Source organism: Lycium ferocissimum, chromosome 9, assembly GCF_029784015.1.
Source record: "Lycium ferocissimum isolate CSIRO_LF1 chromosome 9, AGI_CSIRO_Lferr_CH_V1, whole genome shotgun sequence".
In the NCBI taxonomy this organism is placed as follows: domain Eukaryota; kingdom Viridiplantae; phylum Streptophyta; class Magnoliopsida; order Solanales; family Solanaceae; genus Lycium; species Lycium ferocissimum.
Window position 1 is genome coordinate 17,468,521 of NC_081350.1, and position 15,589 is coordinate 17,484,109.

At 35.4% G+C, this 15,589-nt stretch overlaps 1 protein-coding gene across 1 annotated transcript; it reads right to left on the reverse strand.

Moving 5' to 3' along the window:
* Window positions 1-3,878: 3,878 nt before the first annotated feature.
* On the reverse strand, window positions 3,879-14,955 carry LOC132029749 (pentatricopeptide repeat-containing protein At3g54980, mitochondrial-like). Its single transcript, XM_059419087.1, has 5 exons — window positions 14,125-14,955; window positions 12,592-14,041; window positions 6,594-7,165; window positions 5,664-5,727; window positions 3,879-4,426 (listed from the first exon to the last, which is right to left on the reverse strand). The coding sequence occupies exons 1-3, from the start codon at window positions 14,691-14,693 to the stop codon at window positions 6,635-6,637; spliced, it is 2,550 nt and encodes an 849-aa protein (XP_059275070.1). The 5' UTR covers window positions 14,694-14,955; the 3' UTR covers window positions 3,879-4,426; window positions 5,664-5,727; window positions 6,594-6,634.
* Between the last annotated feature and the right edge of the window lie 634 nt (window positions 14,956-15,589).

Below are 15,589 nucleotides of genomic sequence, written 5' to 3' on the forward strand. Positions count from 1 at the left end.
TAAACTATTTACTTTTCCTAGAATTAACTCTTGAAATGCCAATTCATGTATCATATATATATATATATATATATATATATATATATTTTTTTTTTTTTTTTTTTTTTTTTTTTTTTACCTATATGGACAGTTTATAAATTTTATGTCTACTCTTAAATTAGACTTTTAAGATTTTGAATGATTCGTGTTAATTCTTAACTTATAAATACAATTGATTTAAATCATTTTGACCAAAAAAATATTTATAACTCTTCATAATTTAAAAGTTTTTTTGATGTGGGATTTTATGTAAATTATATATCTAAATTATTTTCTTAGTCTTGATTATGTAATTAATCGGCCAGTCGCAGAGTAAAAGATTGTGGCATGTGTGTGTGCTTGTGTGTGATAATTAATATATAATTCAATTAGATATTTAACTTAAGATGGTATTGTAAATGAAAATATGCAAGAAATATTTTCTCAGAATAAAATTAAAAACAAGAAAAGAAAAAGTGCAATTTATTTTATTGATAATATTTTTTACTGATTTTTAAAATTGTCTATCGGATACACGCGCAAAGCCCATAATGAGAGGTTAATCTTGATAATATTAGAGATAAAGGTTAATGTGATATAACATATTTTAATGGGAAAAGGGTCAAAAATACCCCTCTACTTTGGAAAAAGGGCTAAAAATTTCTTCCGAACTTATTTTGGGTCAAAAATACCCCTCCCATCCTTAAAGTTTTCAAATATACCCCTGTCTTGACGGAGATTATCCCCCAAAATAACCTCGAATCGCTTTTTCCGCTTCCATCATTTAAATCTCCGACCCAATTAAATAATAACCCATAAGATCCCTTATTCCCCCAATGTGTAAATTTGAAGTTTGAGGAATGGAATAAGGGATCTTAAGTTATTATTTAATGGTTTAGTTTAAATGATGGAGTGGTTTAAAAAATAATTTTGGGTCATTATTTTTAGATAATTTCCGTCACAAGACAGACATTTGAAAACTTTAAGGATGAGAGGGTATTTTTGACCCAAAATAAGTTCTATGATATTTTTTAAATTTTTCCAAAGTAGAGGGATATTTTTGACCCTTTTCCCTATTTTAATAGACCTTTGAAAGACAAATGATGGTAAAATCTTTTTTTAGACAGATTGCAGATTAGGCATGTTGCTATGCCAAAATAAGGAAAAGAATTATGGTGCAATATCGTGTAAATCTTATTTCCTTTATAATTACAATGCACGTATGGAAATAATTTTATAATAACCAGAAATTGAAGTCTATAAAGTCTTTGATCAAGACTGTGGAAAAAAACAACAATAATTTTGAAATCTCTATATATAAAAAAAGAGTTGAAACCATTAAGAAAAACTTACTACCCATTGGTGCGCTAATTCAACATGGCCCTTCGTTTCTTTGTGCTTTGCTGTGTATTTTTCACTTTTGTGGCTCTATACCAAGGTATGTTGACCTTCTATTTTCAGGTCTATTTTGGTAAGCTTAAGAATATTTTGCACAAAAAAGTAATTTTATAATTTCTTTATGAAGGTGCATATGTTTTGATTGAACTTAGAAGCCCTATAGAAAAGTACGATACACTTTTGTCATGATTTTTGTGGTTTTAACGAGTTGTATATTTATTAAATTTCTTCTAACAAAACAAACGAATAGGTAGGATTTAATTCTTTCATTTAATTGGTTATTTGACTGAACCATCATGTCAACACTTTAATTTGAATGATTTTTGTGACGACCATGAATATAATCCTATCTTGATTAACACGATTCTCCTGGTATGTCTTAGTAAAATAATCGGGAAATTACTATACATACAAAAAGATCAAAATAAATCAACTTTTGTGCGCTGAACTTTTTATTTTATGTTAACAAAACAATGTCTTCCAAATGATTGTGGTCGAGAGATAAGTACTCCTTCACTCTCAATCAGATATCTGGAGTTCGAGCCCCAAAAATAGAGGCATATTTGACAAAGAGTACTTTACCTCTTAAATGAAGCTTCCCGTCGTGAACCCGATTTAGTCAGGACCCAAAACAAGTACTAGATACCCCACAGGAAACTAAAAAAAAACAAAATAACATCTTCATATAATCATATATCTGAACAAGGATTTAAGTTGTTGCATAAACAGATAATTTTATACTATTGATGCAACTTAATTTGTGATGGGAAATTACCATCATTTTTATCAGGAAACCGATTCTAAAAGATGAATTTCTTATGTGACGTGGCAGGTGCAAAGGACCCTTGTAGGCCTCAAGATGGTCCAGGGCCAGTGGTTCCAATTGCAAACTTGTCAACAAACCATGGGTGTGTACCTTTCAACTATATGGGTTTAAATTGTTCATGTTGCACTACAACTCCTGGAGTTGGTTGCTTTAGTACTTGGGCTGCTTGTCTTAAAAGTAAATGTCTTCCTACTTTCCCACCTGTTCAAGTTCAACTCGAATGAAGACATTAGTGATCATTTATGTTTTGGGATTACTTATTATAACTCACAGATTTAATTACTTGTATTGTAATTAAGAAAAACTTTGTGGTTTGAGTATAAGGGGAAAGAGAAGTTATTTATGCAACTCGCTTTATTTATAATTTAATGGAGTTATTCCTCTCGTTCATTTTTTTTTCTTCAAAGGATATTGTTATAAATGTTAATTATGACACCAGAAGAGTTATTATTTATTATTACATAAAAGAAACAACTAAGGTATGACACCTTTTTGTTAAAATTGAAAATTAAAATAAAGTTTAATGTGGATTTGTATTAGTACTAGAAAATAGGAGCTATAATTGGAAAGCGCGAACCTTTGCTTACCATGTACAAAAAACAATATCATGAAAAGTAGATAACTCCAGATCCAGCAAAACCAATTGGTGTATTATTTTATACCACCAACAACATGGAATAACTAATTCATGTTTAACTTATACATGGATAAAGTAAGAAAAGAACAAAACTACATTTATCTTTTTCTAAGAAATCAAGAAGGCCAGGTATTCCAGGGTATAATTGTAAAATTAAAAATAGAAAAAAAAATCTTAAATGGTATCTTGTATATTCAATTTTAGTGCATATGGACTCAACACCCAAGAAGAAATAATTTCTATATTACTAATCCTGAATAACTAATCCCTGTATAACTTGTGATCGAACCAAACGGCCCCTTTTCTCATACAAGTCGAGAGTACAAATATTGTTTCGGGTTCTTTTTCCATCCAATTGTCCTTAGGGGAGGAGTAAAACTTGGAGACTTCTCACACAGCAACTTGTATTTCAAAATTCTAAATTGCATGTGAGTGAAGAGCTAAAATTCCAGTTGAAATAACGTAACAGAATTCAATGTGACACTATCTTCAAATGCAAAGTTATAGTCAACTGTTTGCTGGGCACCAGTAAATAAATCAAGCAAGGTAAAATTCCAGTAGAGAGAACGTAACAGTATTCATGTGTCTACTGTTTTCTGTACGAGACATCAATAAAATACTGTCCATAAAAGCCATTTCAATAATATACAAGAGCCTATCGATGCAGGCTTATGCAATCTCGCACAAGTTCCAGCACAAACAGAGCACTTCCATTTTGATCTTCATTTCAGGCTTAAGCAATCTCGTAGAAGTTCCAGCACAAACAGAGCATCCTCATCTCCATTTACACCAGCAAGCTGAGGAGCACATATGTGTGTACAAATACACTGCCCCAGCACACATATGATAAAACGAAACAAAAAAAAGAAGTTACCATTTCTAGACCATTCTTGGTTAATAATGCAACTAATATGGTTATTGAAACCCTTAGCATTACTGCTTATATCCAGCATTTTGCTCACACGCATTTATCTGGAGATTTTATTCCTGAAGTCGTGACATCAATATCTAGATGGAAATATTGCTCACTGCATTGCGACAAAGGAAAAGTAAATTCCGAGCAAAACAAACTGAACATTTTATCCAATAGACAAAGAAAAGCTGTACAAGTTTCATTCTTCATCTTCTCTCACTTCTTTTCTTTTTCGATAATGTAATTTGGAGAGCGACATTTCAGGTCCAAAACAAAGTCTAGCTGTTTACAGAATCCCACACTAATGATTTAAACCTCAGTTTACATGTTTTGCACACAACTTGTTCTCCCTTGGACATTGACAGAATACCACTTGCATATTTTCTCATAAATAGTTTCCACAAAGGACATAGAGTTAAGCGTCAAGCAGTGATGTTCACAAGTCCAGTTGTGATACATGAGAAGCAAAACCGTGATATGCATCCCCGGAACAATTACCAAATTTGCTTTGCAAGCATAAATTTGGTGGAAGTCTCTACAGTCTGCTTTCAAGATTTCAAGAGATCCAAGTAATTGTTTCGCTGTAGTACGTATCTAGTTTTCCTGTGCTGCCTCTTTGAGACTCTTCAGATACCTGAGCATAAATTTGCATTAAGTTAGGCAGGGTTAAAAGCTGAAAAGGAGAGGCCAGGTCTCTTTATTCAAGTGAAAAAGGCAATCATCTGCAAATCGATTTCATCAGGTTTTTCAACCACCGCTATGCCTAACAAGGATACTTATTTGTCATCTCATTTCCGGTCTTTTTTTTTTTTTTTTGAAAAAGGTAACAGGGGAAAAGGTCATCTCATTTCCGGTCTTACAAAAATATGTAAGGGGAAAACTAGAACATCCCTAGATAAAGATGAAAAAATAAACCAGCAAGTCTCTCCCTCCTTATTTCCTAGAGCCTCCTATAATTCATATTTGTCTTTTTTCTCATATACCTCAGCAAGAGGATATACAAGATCGTTGAAATCTTTATGATCACACGTTTTAAGCTTTCTCATATCAGACCTTAAGAAATGGTCAGACACAAGACTCGGCTATTAAAAAGAAGGAATTTTTTTTCCTTTTATCTTCTTAAAAGACGGGCCCCCACAAGGTGGATCAACTTACATTATGATTTTGCAAACAGCAAGAAGGACCTGTGTGTGTGTGTGTGTGTGTGAGAGAGAGAGAGAGAGAGAGAGAGAGAGAGAGCATAGTAAAATCGCTTGGTCTCAAAGGAGCCAAAAAATTGTGCTAGGTCCTCAACTGTTACACTTGAGAGAGAGAGGGGTGGGGGGGATGATTAGCAAAATCGCTTTGAATAAAAGGAACCAGCAAATTGTGGAAGGTCCCCAATCAGTACAGTTCTTTTAGCATAAGAAAGAGTTGCCTAACACAATGAAATTTCAGTTGTGGAACATGATCAGACAACCCCCAAAACTTTAGCATTCATCACTCACTACAAAATGAAGAATTCAGCATAAAAACCGGCTACATACTGCTGACCTACACGGTCAATGGCTCTGGAAGAGAATCTGTAGGAACGTGGCTCTATATTAAGGGGCGCCCCTGACTTTGGCAAATTTCAATGGAGGGGAATCATACCTATAGACAATGGTGGCTTAAGATAGCAATCATTTGTTCCTACACTGCAAAATGGCCTCAGAACTGTAGGTATCTATTCCCCAATATATTTGGAGTAAGATGAGTAACGCCTAACACAGTAACGCCTTCAAGTTTTTAGAAGACTCAAATTCATTCTAAATCAGATAAAACCATTAAATGAAATCATGAATCAGTGGAACAGCTGACAATTTAGAAAGATGAAGAGCTAGAATTCATACCTTCGAGGGGACGAAGCGAAAGCACTTCATTGGAATTTGGATCCCAAGCATTAAAGCTGTCAACCTAAGAGATATAGAAATGAATGATCATAGTGAAAGCTGAATCTCATTAGCATATAACTCAATTCACTGTAACAACTAGTTACCAAGTTCAATTCAATAGAAATAAATGGTCATAGTGAAGCTCTCTCTCTCTCTCTCTCTCTTTTAATGAGGAACATATTACGGGATTCTTAATAGAACGAAGATCAATTCTCAAGCCTATGAGCAACTAGCTAGAACAGATTTCAATATGAAACAATAAATTGCTATTATTTTTCCAAATGCCAAATTTTTTTCTCTAAACCAATGAACAGACTCAAATGGACGAATAAACAATAAGAACAAGAATACATCATCAGCCATGAAATTAAAATTGCTATAATTATATATGAGATTGAGGAGTAATTCAAAATGCAATGGAAACAATATGACAATTGACCTACCTATAATTGGGAAACATAGTAAAACAGATACAGAAATAAACCACATAGAATCACCAGCAGATATTAAATCTGACCAAGATCCAAATTATTTGATTGCAATTGTGCCCTTAAGTAAAGCTATACAGAATGTACCAAACAAAAAACATGTGTCCAGATTTTCCAGGAACTGCAAAGGAAAATATGAACTATCACGTTCAGTTTACCTAGCAGACAGCAGAGACGTGACAAGAATGAAAGCCAATATATCTCGTCAACAAATTACTAGAGGGTATCTGGTTCATTGCGGCATTGGAATACCATGAGCCAAACTATTTCCTTTTAACTTTCCACACAGAATATCAATAGTCACATCATCGGGCTTAAGACCTTTGTCACACATTTCATCATGCAACCTTGAAGTGTCCAGCAATTAGTGTATTATAAATCAGAACATTAGGAGTTTTACTCTTTTTATACATCTCCTCCTCCAAGACCTTGTGCGCATCCTCAACCTTCTTTATTGCCTTTTAACTTTCCACATAGAATATCAATAGTCGCATCATCGGGCTTAAGACCTTTGTCAAGCATCTCATCATGCAACCTAAATGCCTCTTCTAAATTTCCCTCCTTGAAGTGTCCAGCAAATAGTGTGTTATAAATCAGAACACTAGGAGTCTTACTCTTTTTATACATCTCCTCTAAGACCTTGTGCGCATTCTCAACCTGACCTTTGTTGCAAAGGCCATGTACAAGAACAGTATATGTGATGTCATCAGGCATTATACCCTTTCCGATCATCTCAGTGTACACATCAGACGCCACAACTATTTTACCATCCTTCAAAAGCCCATCAATCAATGTGGTGTATGTTTCCAGATCACATGGAATGCCTTCATTGATCATCCTATCATGCAAAACTAGTGCTGCTTCCATATTATTTACATTTCTAAAACCAGTTATCATGCTGTTATAGACAAATAGGTTAGGAGAGAGACCAACTTGAAGGATTTCATCAAAAAGTTCAGAAGCATTTTTCATGTCTTTTCATTTGCAAAATCCATCTATAAGAACAGCATATGCAATGACATCTAACTTAATTTCTCTATTTCTCATCTCATTCAGCAATTTTAAAGCTAGATCAATGTTATTGCTTTTGCATAACCCACCAATCAAAGTTGTGTAAGTGACTACATATGGGGAAATCCCACTATCACACATCTCTCTATAAACAACTAATGCTGAGCTGACATCATCTTCCTTCAAAATCAATCTATTAGGCTATTGCGGCCTCCATCATATCTTTTTGTGGAAAATGTAGTAGGATTTGAGGTTTGTATCTTTCCAATCCACCTATCTTTTTACTAAGTTTAATCAACTCTATATTGGGGCAGATGGTCATCTTAGGATATGTAAAGCCTTTTTCCTTTATTGCAGACTTCTGATACCCATGCGATATTGGTCGAAATATTGGAAAAGAATAGTTTTGTTACACAAGAATTTATCTTGAGTCCACTGCAATTTGGACTGCATATTCTCGGCCTCGTCATTATTGCTTGGTATGTCTCTGTCTTCCTCTTTGAGTTTGTATCACTAATATGGACTAGTGTCCTTCTTCATCACATGTATGTTTTCACTCATTGCGTGTGTTCTGGACTCCTTTTTTTTTTTTTCCAAAAGAGCTGTCTATCAGTTATGTTGTTAATGTTTTGTGTATGTGTTAAAATGAAATGAACTGAGTAGAGCGGGATAGTAACAAAGGATTTATATACCCAACCCAACTAGTTTTTGATTGAATTGTTTGGTGGATTACACTTATATGATCTATGATAAACGATTGAGCTGCATTATGGAAACTGACTGAAACTTCCTCTTTGAAGACAAAAGACAAAAGTCTTTTGTGTGAAACAGATTGCTGAGGAGCACAAAGAAAAAAATTAAAGAAATTAGGAGAGAACTTGAGAATTTCTTCATTTTGGCTTATGAAGCTAACCAGCATGTTTAAATAAAAGTTCTCATATTTTCTCCAGCAAATGATGGGAAAGGATAGGTAGTTTAACCAACTGGTTTTGTTGATTCTTCTCAGATACTAAATTTAACAAATTAGAACTTGTAAGTTGCATCTTTCACAATCTAAAGTGCATTATGCTTAAGTAAACATGTTGGGCGTAGCAAAGCATATCATTTTATTTGATTACAAAGTGTCGAAGTCAATGCTCATATTTGGCATAGACGAGCAAAGATAAAAATCTTAGTCAAATGCTTAACATCTAGTAACTGACAGTTCCTCTAAAATTTTCGAATGATATTCAGTACACGAGAGTTTTCGGTTAACTGCTTCTTCAGTTACCTTTTTTCATATGCTTAAAAATCATTACAAGTAATCTTATTTCAGATTATAGTTGAATGCTTCGTTTATGAAGAACTTGGAACACATAATTGACTAACATTTTTAAGGTAAAAATGCAGTACTGTTTTGATATTAGGCCAGATGTAGCTTGGTATACCTTGTAGTAATTGGTTCAAGTTGCCCCGGGCTTTGGTGTAGTGGTTAGAGGGCAACACGTAATGTGTAGATTAGGCGCATGTCTCGAGTTCAAAGGTTGCGGTAGATGAAACCCTTTAAGCGGAGAAGGGTAGAGGCCCTAGAGGGGCGAGTCCATTATCCTTAAGAAAAGGTAATTGTCTTGAGTTATCCTAAAGTTAGTCCATTATTCTTACTTCTCATGTCCATTAAACCCACAGGCAACAAACAACTATGCAGTATTTCCTTGCTCACAATTTATGTGGCATATTTTCCTTTTTAGTCTGTCCCAAAAAGAATATCATACTTCCTTATTTAGAAACAACCTGACTTTAAACTTCCATTTTACCCTTAAATGAGATGATTTCTAGCCACATAAATGTCTATCTTTCTTAACCTCGGCGCCCAATCACCAGCACATAAATTAGGACGGAGGGATTATTGGAAGAGTGTAGGTGATTTTATGGACAGGCTTATAGATTGCAGAAGACCTGCTTGAGTTGGAAAGTAAATAATCAACACTTTTTGTCATTCTTAACATTATGAGAGTAAACTGGATAATGCCAAGGAGCTCAATGGAGCTACTGCAGGGCTGGCTCTTTGATGGGGTGGGAAAGGCAAAGGTGAAAACCTTAGCTCATCCCCTCTGCTATTTTGTGGACCATTTGGAAGTATGCAAGAATTTTTGAAAGCAAAACCGAATATGTAATTAGCATCAATTACTGATGTATCTCTATACATTTTTTTTTTTTTTTTTTTGGTGTAACATGGCTATTGCAAATGATATAGAAGCTATGTCAGATTTTTTGGGCTCTTTTCACTTGAGCAGTGATGATCTGCTCTCTCTGTATATTCCTTTACAACACTTCCTTGTTGCTGTATTTTCAATAAAGTAACCTTTAACAATCAAAAAAAATTGTTAAAGACTAGTTAGACATGGGAGTTTAGTATAATTAGGATGCAAATGTGGTTTATTGGCGACCAAAAATCATTGCTGTGTAAGTTCGATACTGGTGTATATAGTGCAATCAACTAAGGGTTTTTGAATATTTATTTATTTTGCAAAACACAAGAATCACTGGAAATACTTTACTGCAGGCCAAAAGGAAACCTTTATCCTTTGAAGTACCTGAATTCAACAGTCAGCTTCTTCGGACCCCTGGCCCTTTACTGGGACGGACTGAAAGAACAGTGGAAAAGGAACAGCTGCAGCAGCCAGAGTACTGGGATGAGCTGCTTCAAGCTTGTCAACCTGTAGATGATTTCCTTGCATTTAAAACTTTTGGTAATGGGAAGGACTTATCAACTTACTCTATCCATGCCAATGATTCTGCAAAATCAGATAGAAGTGATGAGGAAAATAATGCATACGTTGTTCCATCAAGTCTAATTGAAAGATGGGGAAGTGCTATGGGTATCCTTCTTCCTGTTTATTCCTACAGCTTCCTCGGTTTCTTATGTCATAATAAAGCTCTCTCTGCTCGTCAATTGTTATTTGGTTACATCCTTAAAAGATCACAGATATTGTCTATCCTCATTCAAAGCGTTGCTGTTGTTTTACAAAAAGCTATTACAGATATGTGAAAGGTACTGGCTCCCTGTTGGCAACTGTCCAGGTAAAGCTTTAAAGTATCATCCTGTTGTTTATTTTTCTCCTTGAATATGTTTTCTTTTTTCTGTTATTTTTTATAATATAATATAACAATTAAGAAAGTCACTGTAGCTTCTAAAAGTTGGTTTCACTACTCCATGGGATTACCTTGATATTATCTCTTGTTTCGGTTTTCCGTAGAAATGGAGAAGGAAACTGAATAGCTGAATGCAAATTTTTGGTAACTCTTAAGAAAAATAAGATATCAGACATGCAACCATGCTTCTGCATAACATGGAGGATAAATTGATTACTGTTCTTCGCAGCCCATTACAATAAGCAGTTCCGCTTCCTTTATAATTTTACGAGAGTTTTTCCTTATCTTTATACCTGTTTCTGTATTTAAATTAATCCAAGACCCTCACTTGATCTTTTTGTTTCTGTGAGACCCATGTGCGTCTTGTTCACGATGATCACATGGGTTCGTTTTTACCGCAAGTTGTGGTTGTTATGGAGTTTTATCTCTCTTCCCTCCCCCTATAACAGCCAAATGTTCTTTTAGATGCTAGATATTTCAGTAATAGGAGCAGTTATAGCACCTAAGGATGTTCTAGCCGTCAATGAAGGTGGAATGAAGGCTATAAGAGACGAGAATCACATTATGTTAATTACAGCTAATAATACTTATGTGAGGATGGTCATTGCTTGCCAAGTGGCATTTGTGGGGCAGTGTTGTCAAAGGCGCGCTTAAGCCCTGAAGCGAGGCTCAAAACACGTTGAGCGCTTCTCCTCGCTTTATGTGCGCTTCATGTCATCATCCAGGCTCAAAGACATACTTTTCCTGGCTAATGAGCCTGTCTTGAAGGGGTGACACTAGATAATTTATATTTCACTTTATCGTAATGTTTTTACAATTCATTTGTCTACATATTTGTTATTCATGCTAATTATTATTAGTCTTGGACTAAACATATATAGATTTGTATTTTTGCACCATTGCGCCTTTTTTCATTAAAGCCCACGCTTTATTTGCGCTTTGCGCTTAAAGCCCCAGCTGACCTTAGAGATTTTTTTACGCTTTTTGCTTTTGATAACACTGTTGTGGGGCCCACAATAATGCATCATTCATATATCTCCCTCTCTCTACACACATCAGCCCAGCAAACCCCCCACCCCCGCCCACCCCTTCTTTTTCTTTCATTTTCTTCTTCTTTCTCTCCTGCTCTCCTTCTCTCTCTCTCTCTTTTAATGAGGAGCATATTACTGCACTCTTAATAGAACGAAGACCAATCTCAAGCCTGTGAGCAACTACCTAAAACAGATTTCATTATGAAACAATAAATTGCTATTATTTTTCCAAATGCCAAAAAATTATCTCTAAACCAATGAACAGGCTCAAATGGACAAATAAACAATAAGAACAAGAATACATAATCAGCCATGAAATTAAAATTGCTATAATTATATATGAGATTGAGGAATAATTCAAAATGCAATGGAAACAATATGACAATTGACCTACCTATAATTGGGAAACATAGTAAAACAGATACAGAAATAAACCACATAGAATCACCAGCAGATATTAAATCTGACCAAGAGCCAAATTATTTGATTGCAATTGTGCTCTTAACTAAAGCTATACAGAATGGACCAAACAAAAAACATGTGTCCAGATTTTCCAGGAACTGCAAAGGAAAACATCAACTATCACGTTCAGTTTACCTTGCAGACAGCAGATACATGTGACAAGAATGAAAGCCAATATATCTCGTCAACAAATTACTGGAGGGTATCTGGTTCATTGCGGCATTGGAATACCATGAGCCAAACTATTTCCTTTTAACTTTCCACATAGAATATCAATAGTCGCATCCTCGGGCTTAAGACCTTTGTCAAGCATCTCATCATGCAACCTAAATGCCTCTTCTAAATTTCCCTCCTTGAAGTGTCCAGCAATTAGTGTATTATAAATCAGAACACTAGGAGTCTTACTCTTTTTATACATCTCCTCTAAGACCTTGTGCGCATTCTCAACCTGACCTTTATTGCAAAGACCGTGTACAAGAACAGTATATGTGATGTCATCAGGCATTATACCCTTTCCAATCATCTCAGTGTACAAATCAGACGCCACAACTATTTTTCCATCCTTCAAAAGCCCATCAATCAATGTGGTGTATGTTTCCAAATCACATGGAATGCCTTCATTGATCATCCTCTCATGCAAGACTAGTGCTGCTTCCATATTATTTACATTTCTAAAACCACTTATCATGCTGTTATAGACAAATAGGTTAGAGAGAGACCAACTTGACGGATTTCATCAAAAAGTTCAGAAGCATTTTTCATATCTCTTCTTTTGCAAAATCCATCTATAAGAACAGCATATGCAATGACATCTAACTTAATTTCTCTATTTCTCATCTCATTCAGCATTTTTAAAGCTAGATCAATGTTATTGCTTTTGCATAACCCATCAATCAAAGTTGTGTAAGTGACAACATCTGGGGAAATCCCACTATCACACATCTCTCTATAAACAGCTAATGCTGAGCTGACATCATCTTCCTTCAAAAATCCATCTATTAGGCTATTGTAAGACATGCAAGTTGGTACTGCCACAATCTTCTTAAGAAGATCTTTTGCCTCCGACGTTTTTCCGACTTTAGACATACCACTGATTATGGTATTGAATGTGTAGTCAGTAGGGTCAATTCCTGAAGAGACCATTTGATCAAACAAGTTCTCAGCTTTATCAGCGTCACCTTTTCTGAAATACCCGTCAATCAAAATGCTATAAGTTACAACATTAGCTTTCAAATGCCTTTCCGGCAACTGAGAGAACAAATCCAATGCTTTGTCCATATTCCCATTTCTGCAATTTCCAAGAATCATATTGTTGTACGAAGTTATAGTAGGTAAAACTCCATTATCAACCATCTGATCCCATACTTTTTTAGCTTCATCCATTCGACCCTTCTTACAGAACCAGGCTATTATACTATTGTAAACGAAAACATTAGCCGTCCCTGAATTTATTGCCTCATCAAACACATTCATTGCTTCATCTAACAAGTTAGCACTCAAAAATCCCTTTATTAAAGAATTTTCAACAAAAGCATTAGACTTAATACCTGCAAGTTTCATTTGCCTGTAAACTTCTACTGCTTTTTCAATATTCCCATTTTTATAGCAACCTTCTATTAAAACTGCAAATGTTACCTTGTTCGGAGTGAGTCCATACTCGACCAATTTTTCAAACAAATCCAAAGCACTTGATAAATTGCCCTGGACATGATACCCTTTCATCAAACTTGTTGCAACCACCAAATTCATCGGATGCCCATTACTTAGCATTTCATCCTTGAGCCTTAATGCCTCAACCATATTCCCTTGTTTTATAGAGGCCGTAATTATGTTTGTATACGTGCCGTCTGAAGGAACCCAACCCTTGCCTTTCATTTCCCCCAACAACTCCAATGCTAAACTTAGATTTTCCTCCTTACAAGCAACATAAACACAAAGGGCATACAATCTCGCGTCAAGCTTAATCACCCCACTCTTCTTGGCCTCCTCGAAAAGCTTCAACGCCTCGTCCGTTTTCCCTTCCCTGAGACAAGCAGACATCAAAATATGCACAGTACGAGAATCGTAACGGGTCCCTCTAGACACTATATCAGTATACAAATCTCGCGCTACACCAATCATGTCCTGCCTCACCAACGCCTTTAAAAGCTTGTTCACAGTCGGGACCCACAGCATTATATCATGTTCAACCATCCCATTAAAACAATATATATATGTGTGTGTGTGTGTGTGTGTGTGTGTGTGTGTGTGTGTGTGTGTGTGTGTGTGTGTGTGTGTGTGTGTGTGTGTGCAATAGCATCACTCAATCTATTAACTTTCACACAACTATTTATCAAAAAGTCGAAAACTCGAGGGTTTGACTCAAATCCAAAACTCTTAGCACAATCAACTAAACCATTAAAAACAACAGTAGCAGATGGACCAGAGTCACTAGAAGCATAATAATCGAGCAAACGACGAGCTTTATGTTGATGCATGGTAGAACTTACTAATATGTGAAGCAAAACAAAGAAAGGGTCAGATTTAGCATGTATAAATCCCCTTTGTTGCCTAGCAGTTTGAAAGTACCTATAAGCTGAATCAGGGTCATCTCTGTAGCTCAAAAGAACATCAACTACATGATTCTTGGTAAACCCAACATCTTCTAAATGGTTATTATCATCAAAAGGTACATACTTTTTAGAAATTTGAGGGTTTAAGATGGGTTTTTCAAGAGAATCTGAGGGGGGAGGTTCAAGAATTTGTGTTTGTTGATTTGTTAGTGAGTTTGAGGTTGAAGTAATGCATAAATGGCGTTTACAAAGGAGAATTAGCCATGGAGGAACATGTGAAGAAGAAGGAAGCAAAGGTTTCATTTTTAGCATAGTTTGTTTGTTTGTTTGTTAGCGCTATAACCCTGAACCTCAAGAATGCTTTCTTTTTTCATTAAAGGGAACAAGAATCGGCAATTAACTCATCTGGGTTGTGTTTTATTTGACATCCTAAAATGTCATGAAATAGCTTTTTAGTCCTCATGTTTTAGATTCATCGCCAATTCGTCTTCAACCTTCATTGGCATTTTCACTTGCTCTTTCCTCCTCTCTCTTTTTTTTTTTTTTTTTTTTTTTTTTGGGTTGGGTTTTGGTTGGTCTTTCCATATGATGAAAATAAATCTTGACAAAAAAGTATTTATTTAAGCAATTAATTTAATTAACTATATAATAAATAAAAGTAAGCCTTTGGTCATCCAAGGGCGGTCCTATACATTAATTAACGGAAAAGGGCCAAAATTACCCCTGAACTTTGAAAAATAGTTCATCCATGCCCTTCGTTATACTTTCTTTAATAATTATACCCTTAACGTTATACTTTGGGCCAAATATGCCCTTGAGTTTAACGGCGTGCCACGTGTCAGTCTCTCAGTGGCTAACTTAATTCCCCTCTTATTTTTCACCCTGATCCAATAAATACGGATCCGACCCGTTCAAATTAATACCCAACCCATCTAAAAAAACCCATCATACCCAAATATACCCAAACAAACCTAAGTCTAACGCTACTCTCTCTCTCTAAAACAAAAACGCGACCATAGCTATCGTCTCTCCGTCGTCTTCAACCTCCATATGACTTCTCTATTTGAACGCGTACCACCTCTTCTACGGCAGAAATCACCGCCTTACGTCTCTACATCAAACCTAACTTCGTTTATGTCATGATTTCTGTTATCATGACTAAACTTCGTCCATTGTCTGCTACTGTTGTTATCTTCTTGTATTTTGAG

Bases quoted from the DNA above. Each gene is read 5' to 3' on its own strand.
- LOC132029749 (XM_059419087.1), bottom strand. From the start codon at position 14,693: ATGCTAAAAATGAAACCTTTGCTTCCTTCTTCTTCACATGTTCCTCCA. The intron at 14,042-14,124 runs TATTGCACACAC...CACACACACATA, and splicing joins GTTAATAGATTGAGTGATGC to TATATATTGTTTTAATGGGA. The intron at 7,166-12,591 runs ATGAAAAATGCT...AAATGAAAAGAC, and splicing joins GATTTTGCAAAAGAAGAGAT to ATGAAAAATGCTTCTGAACT.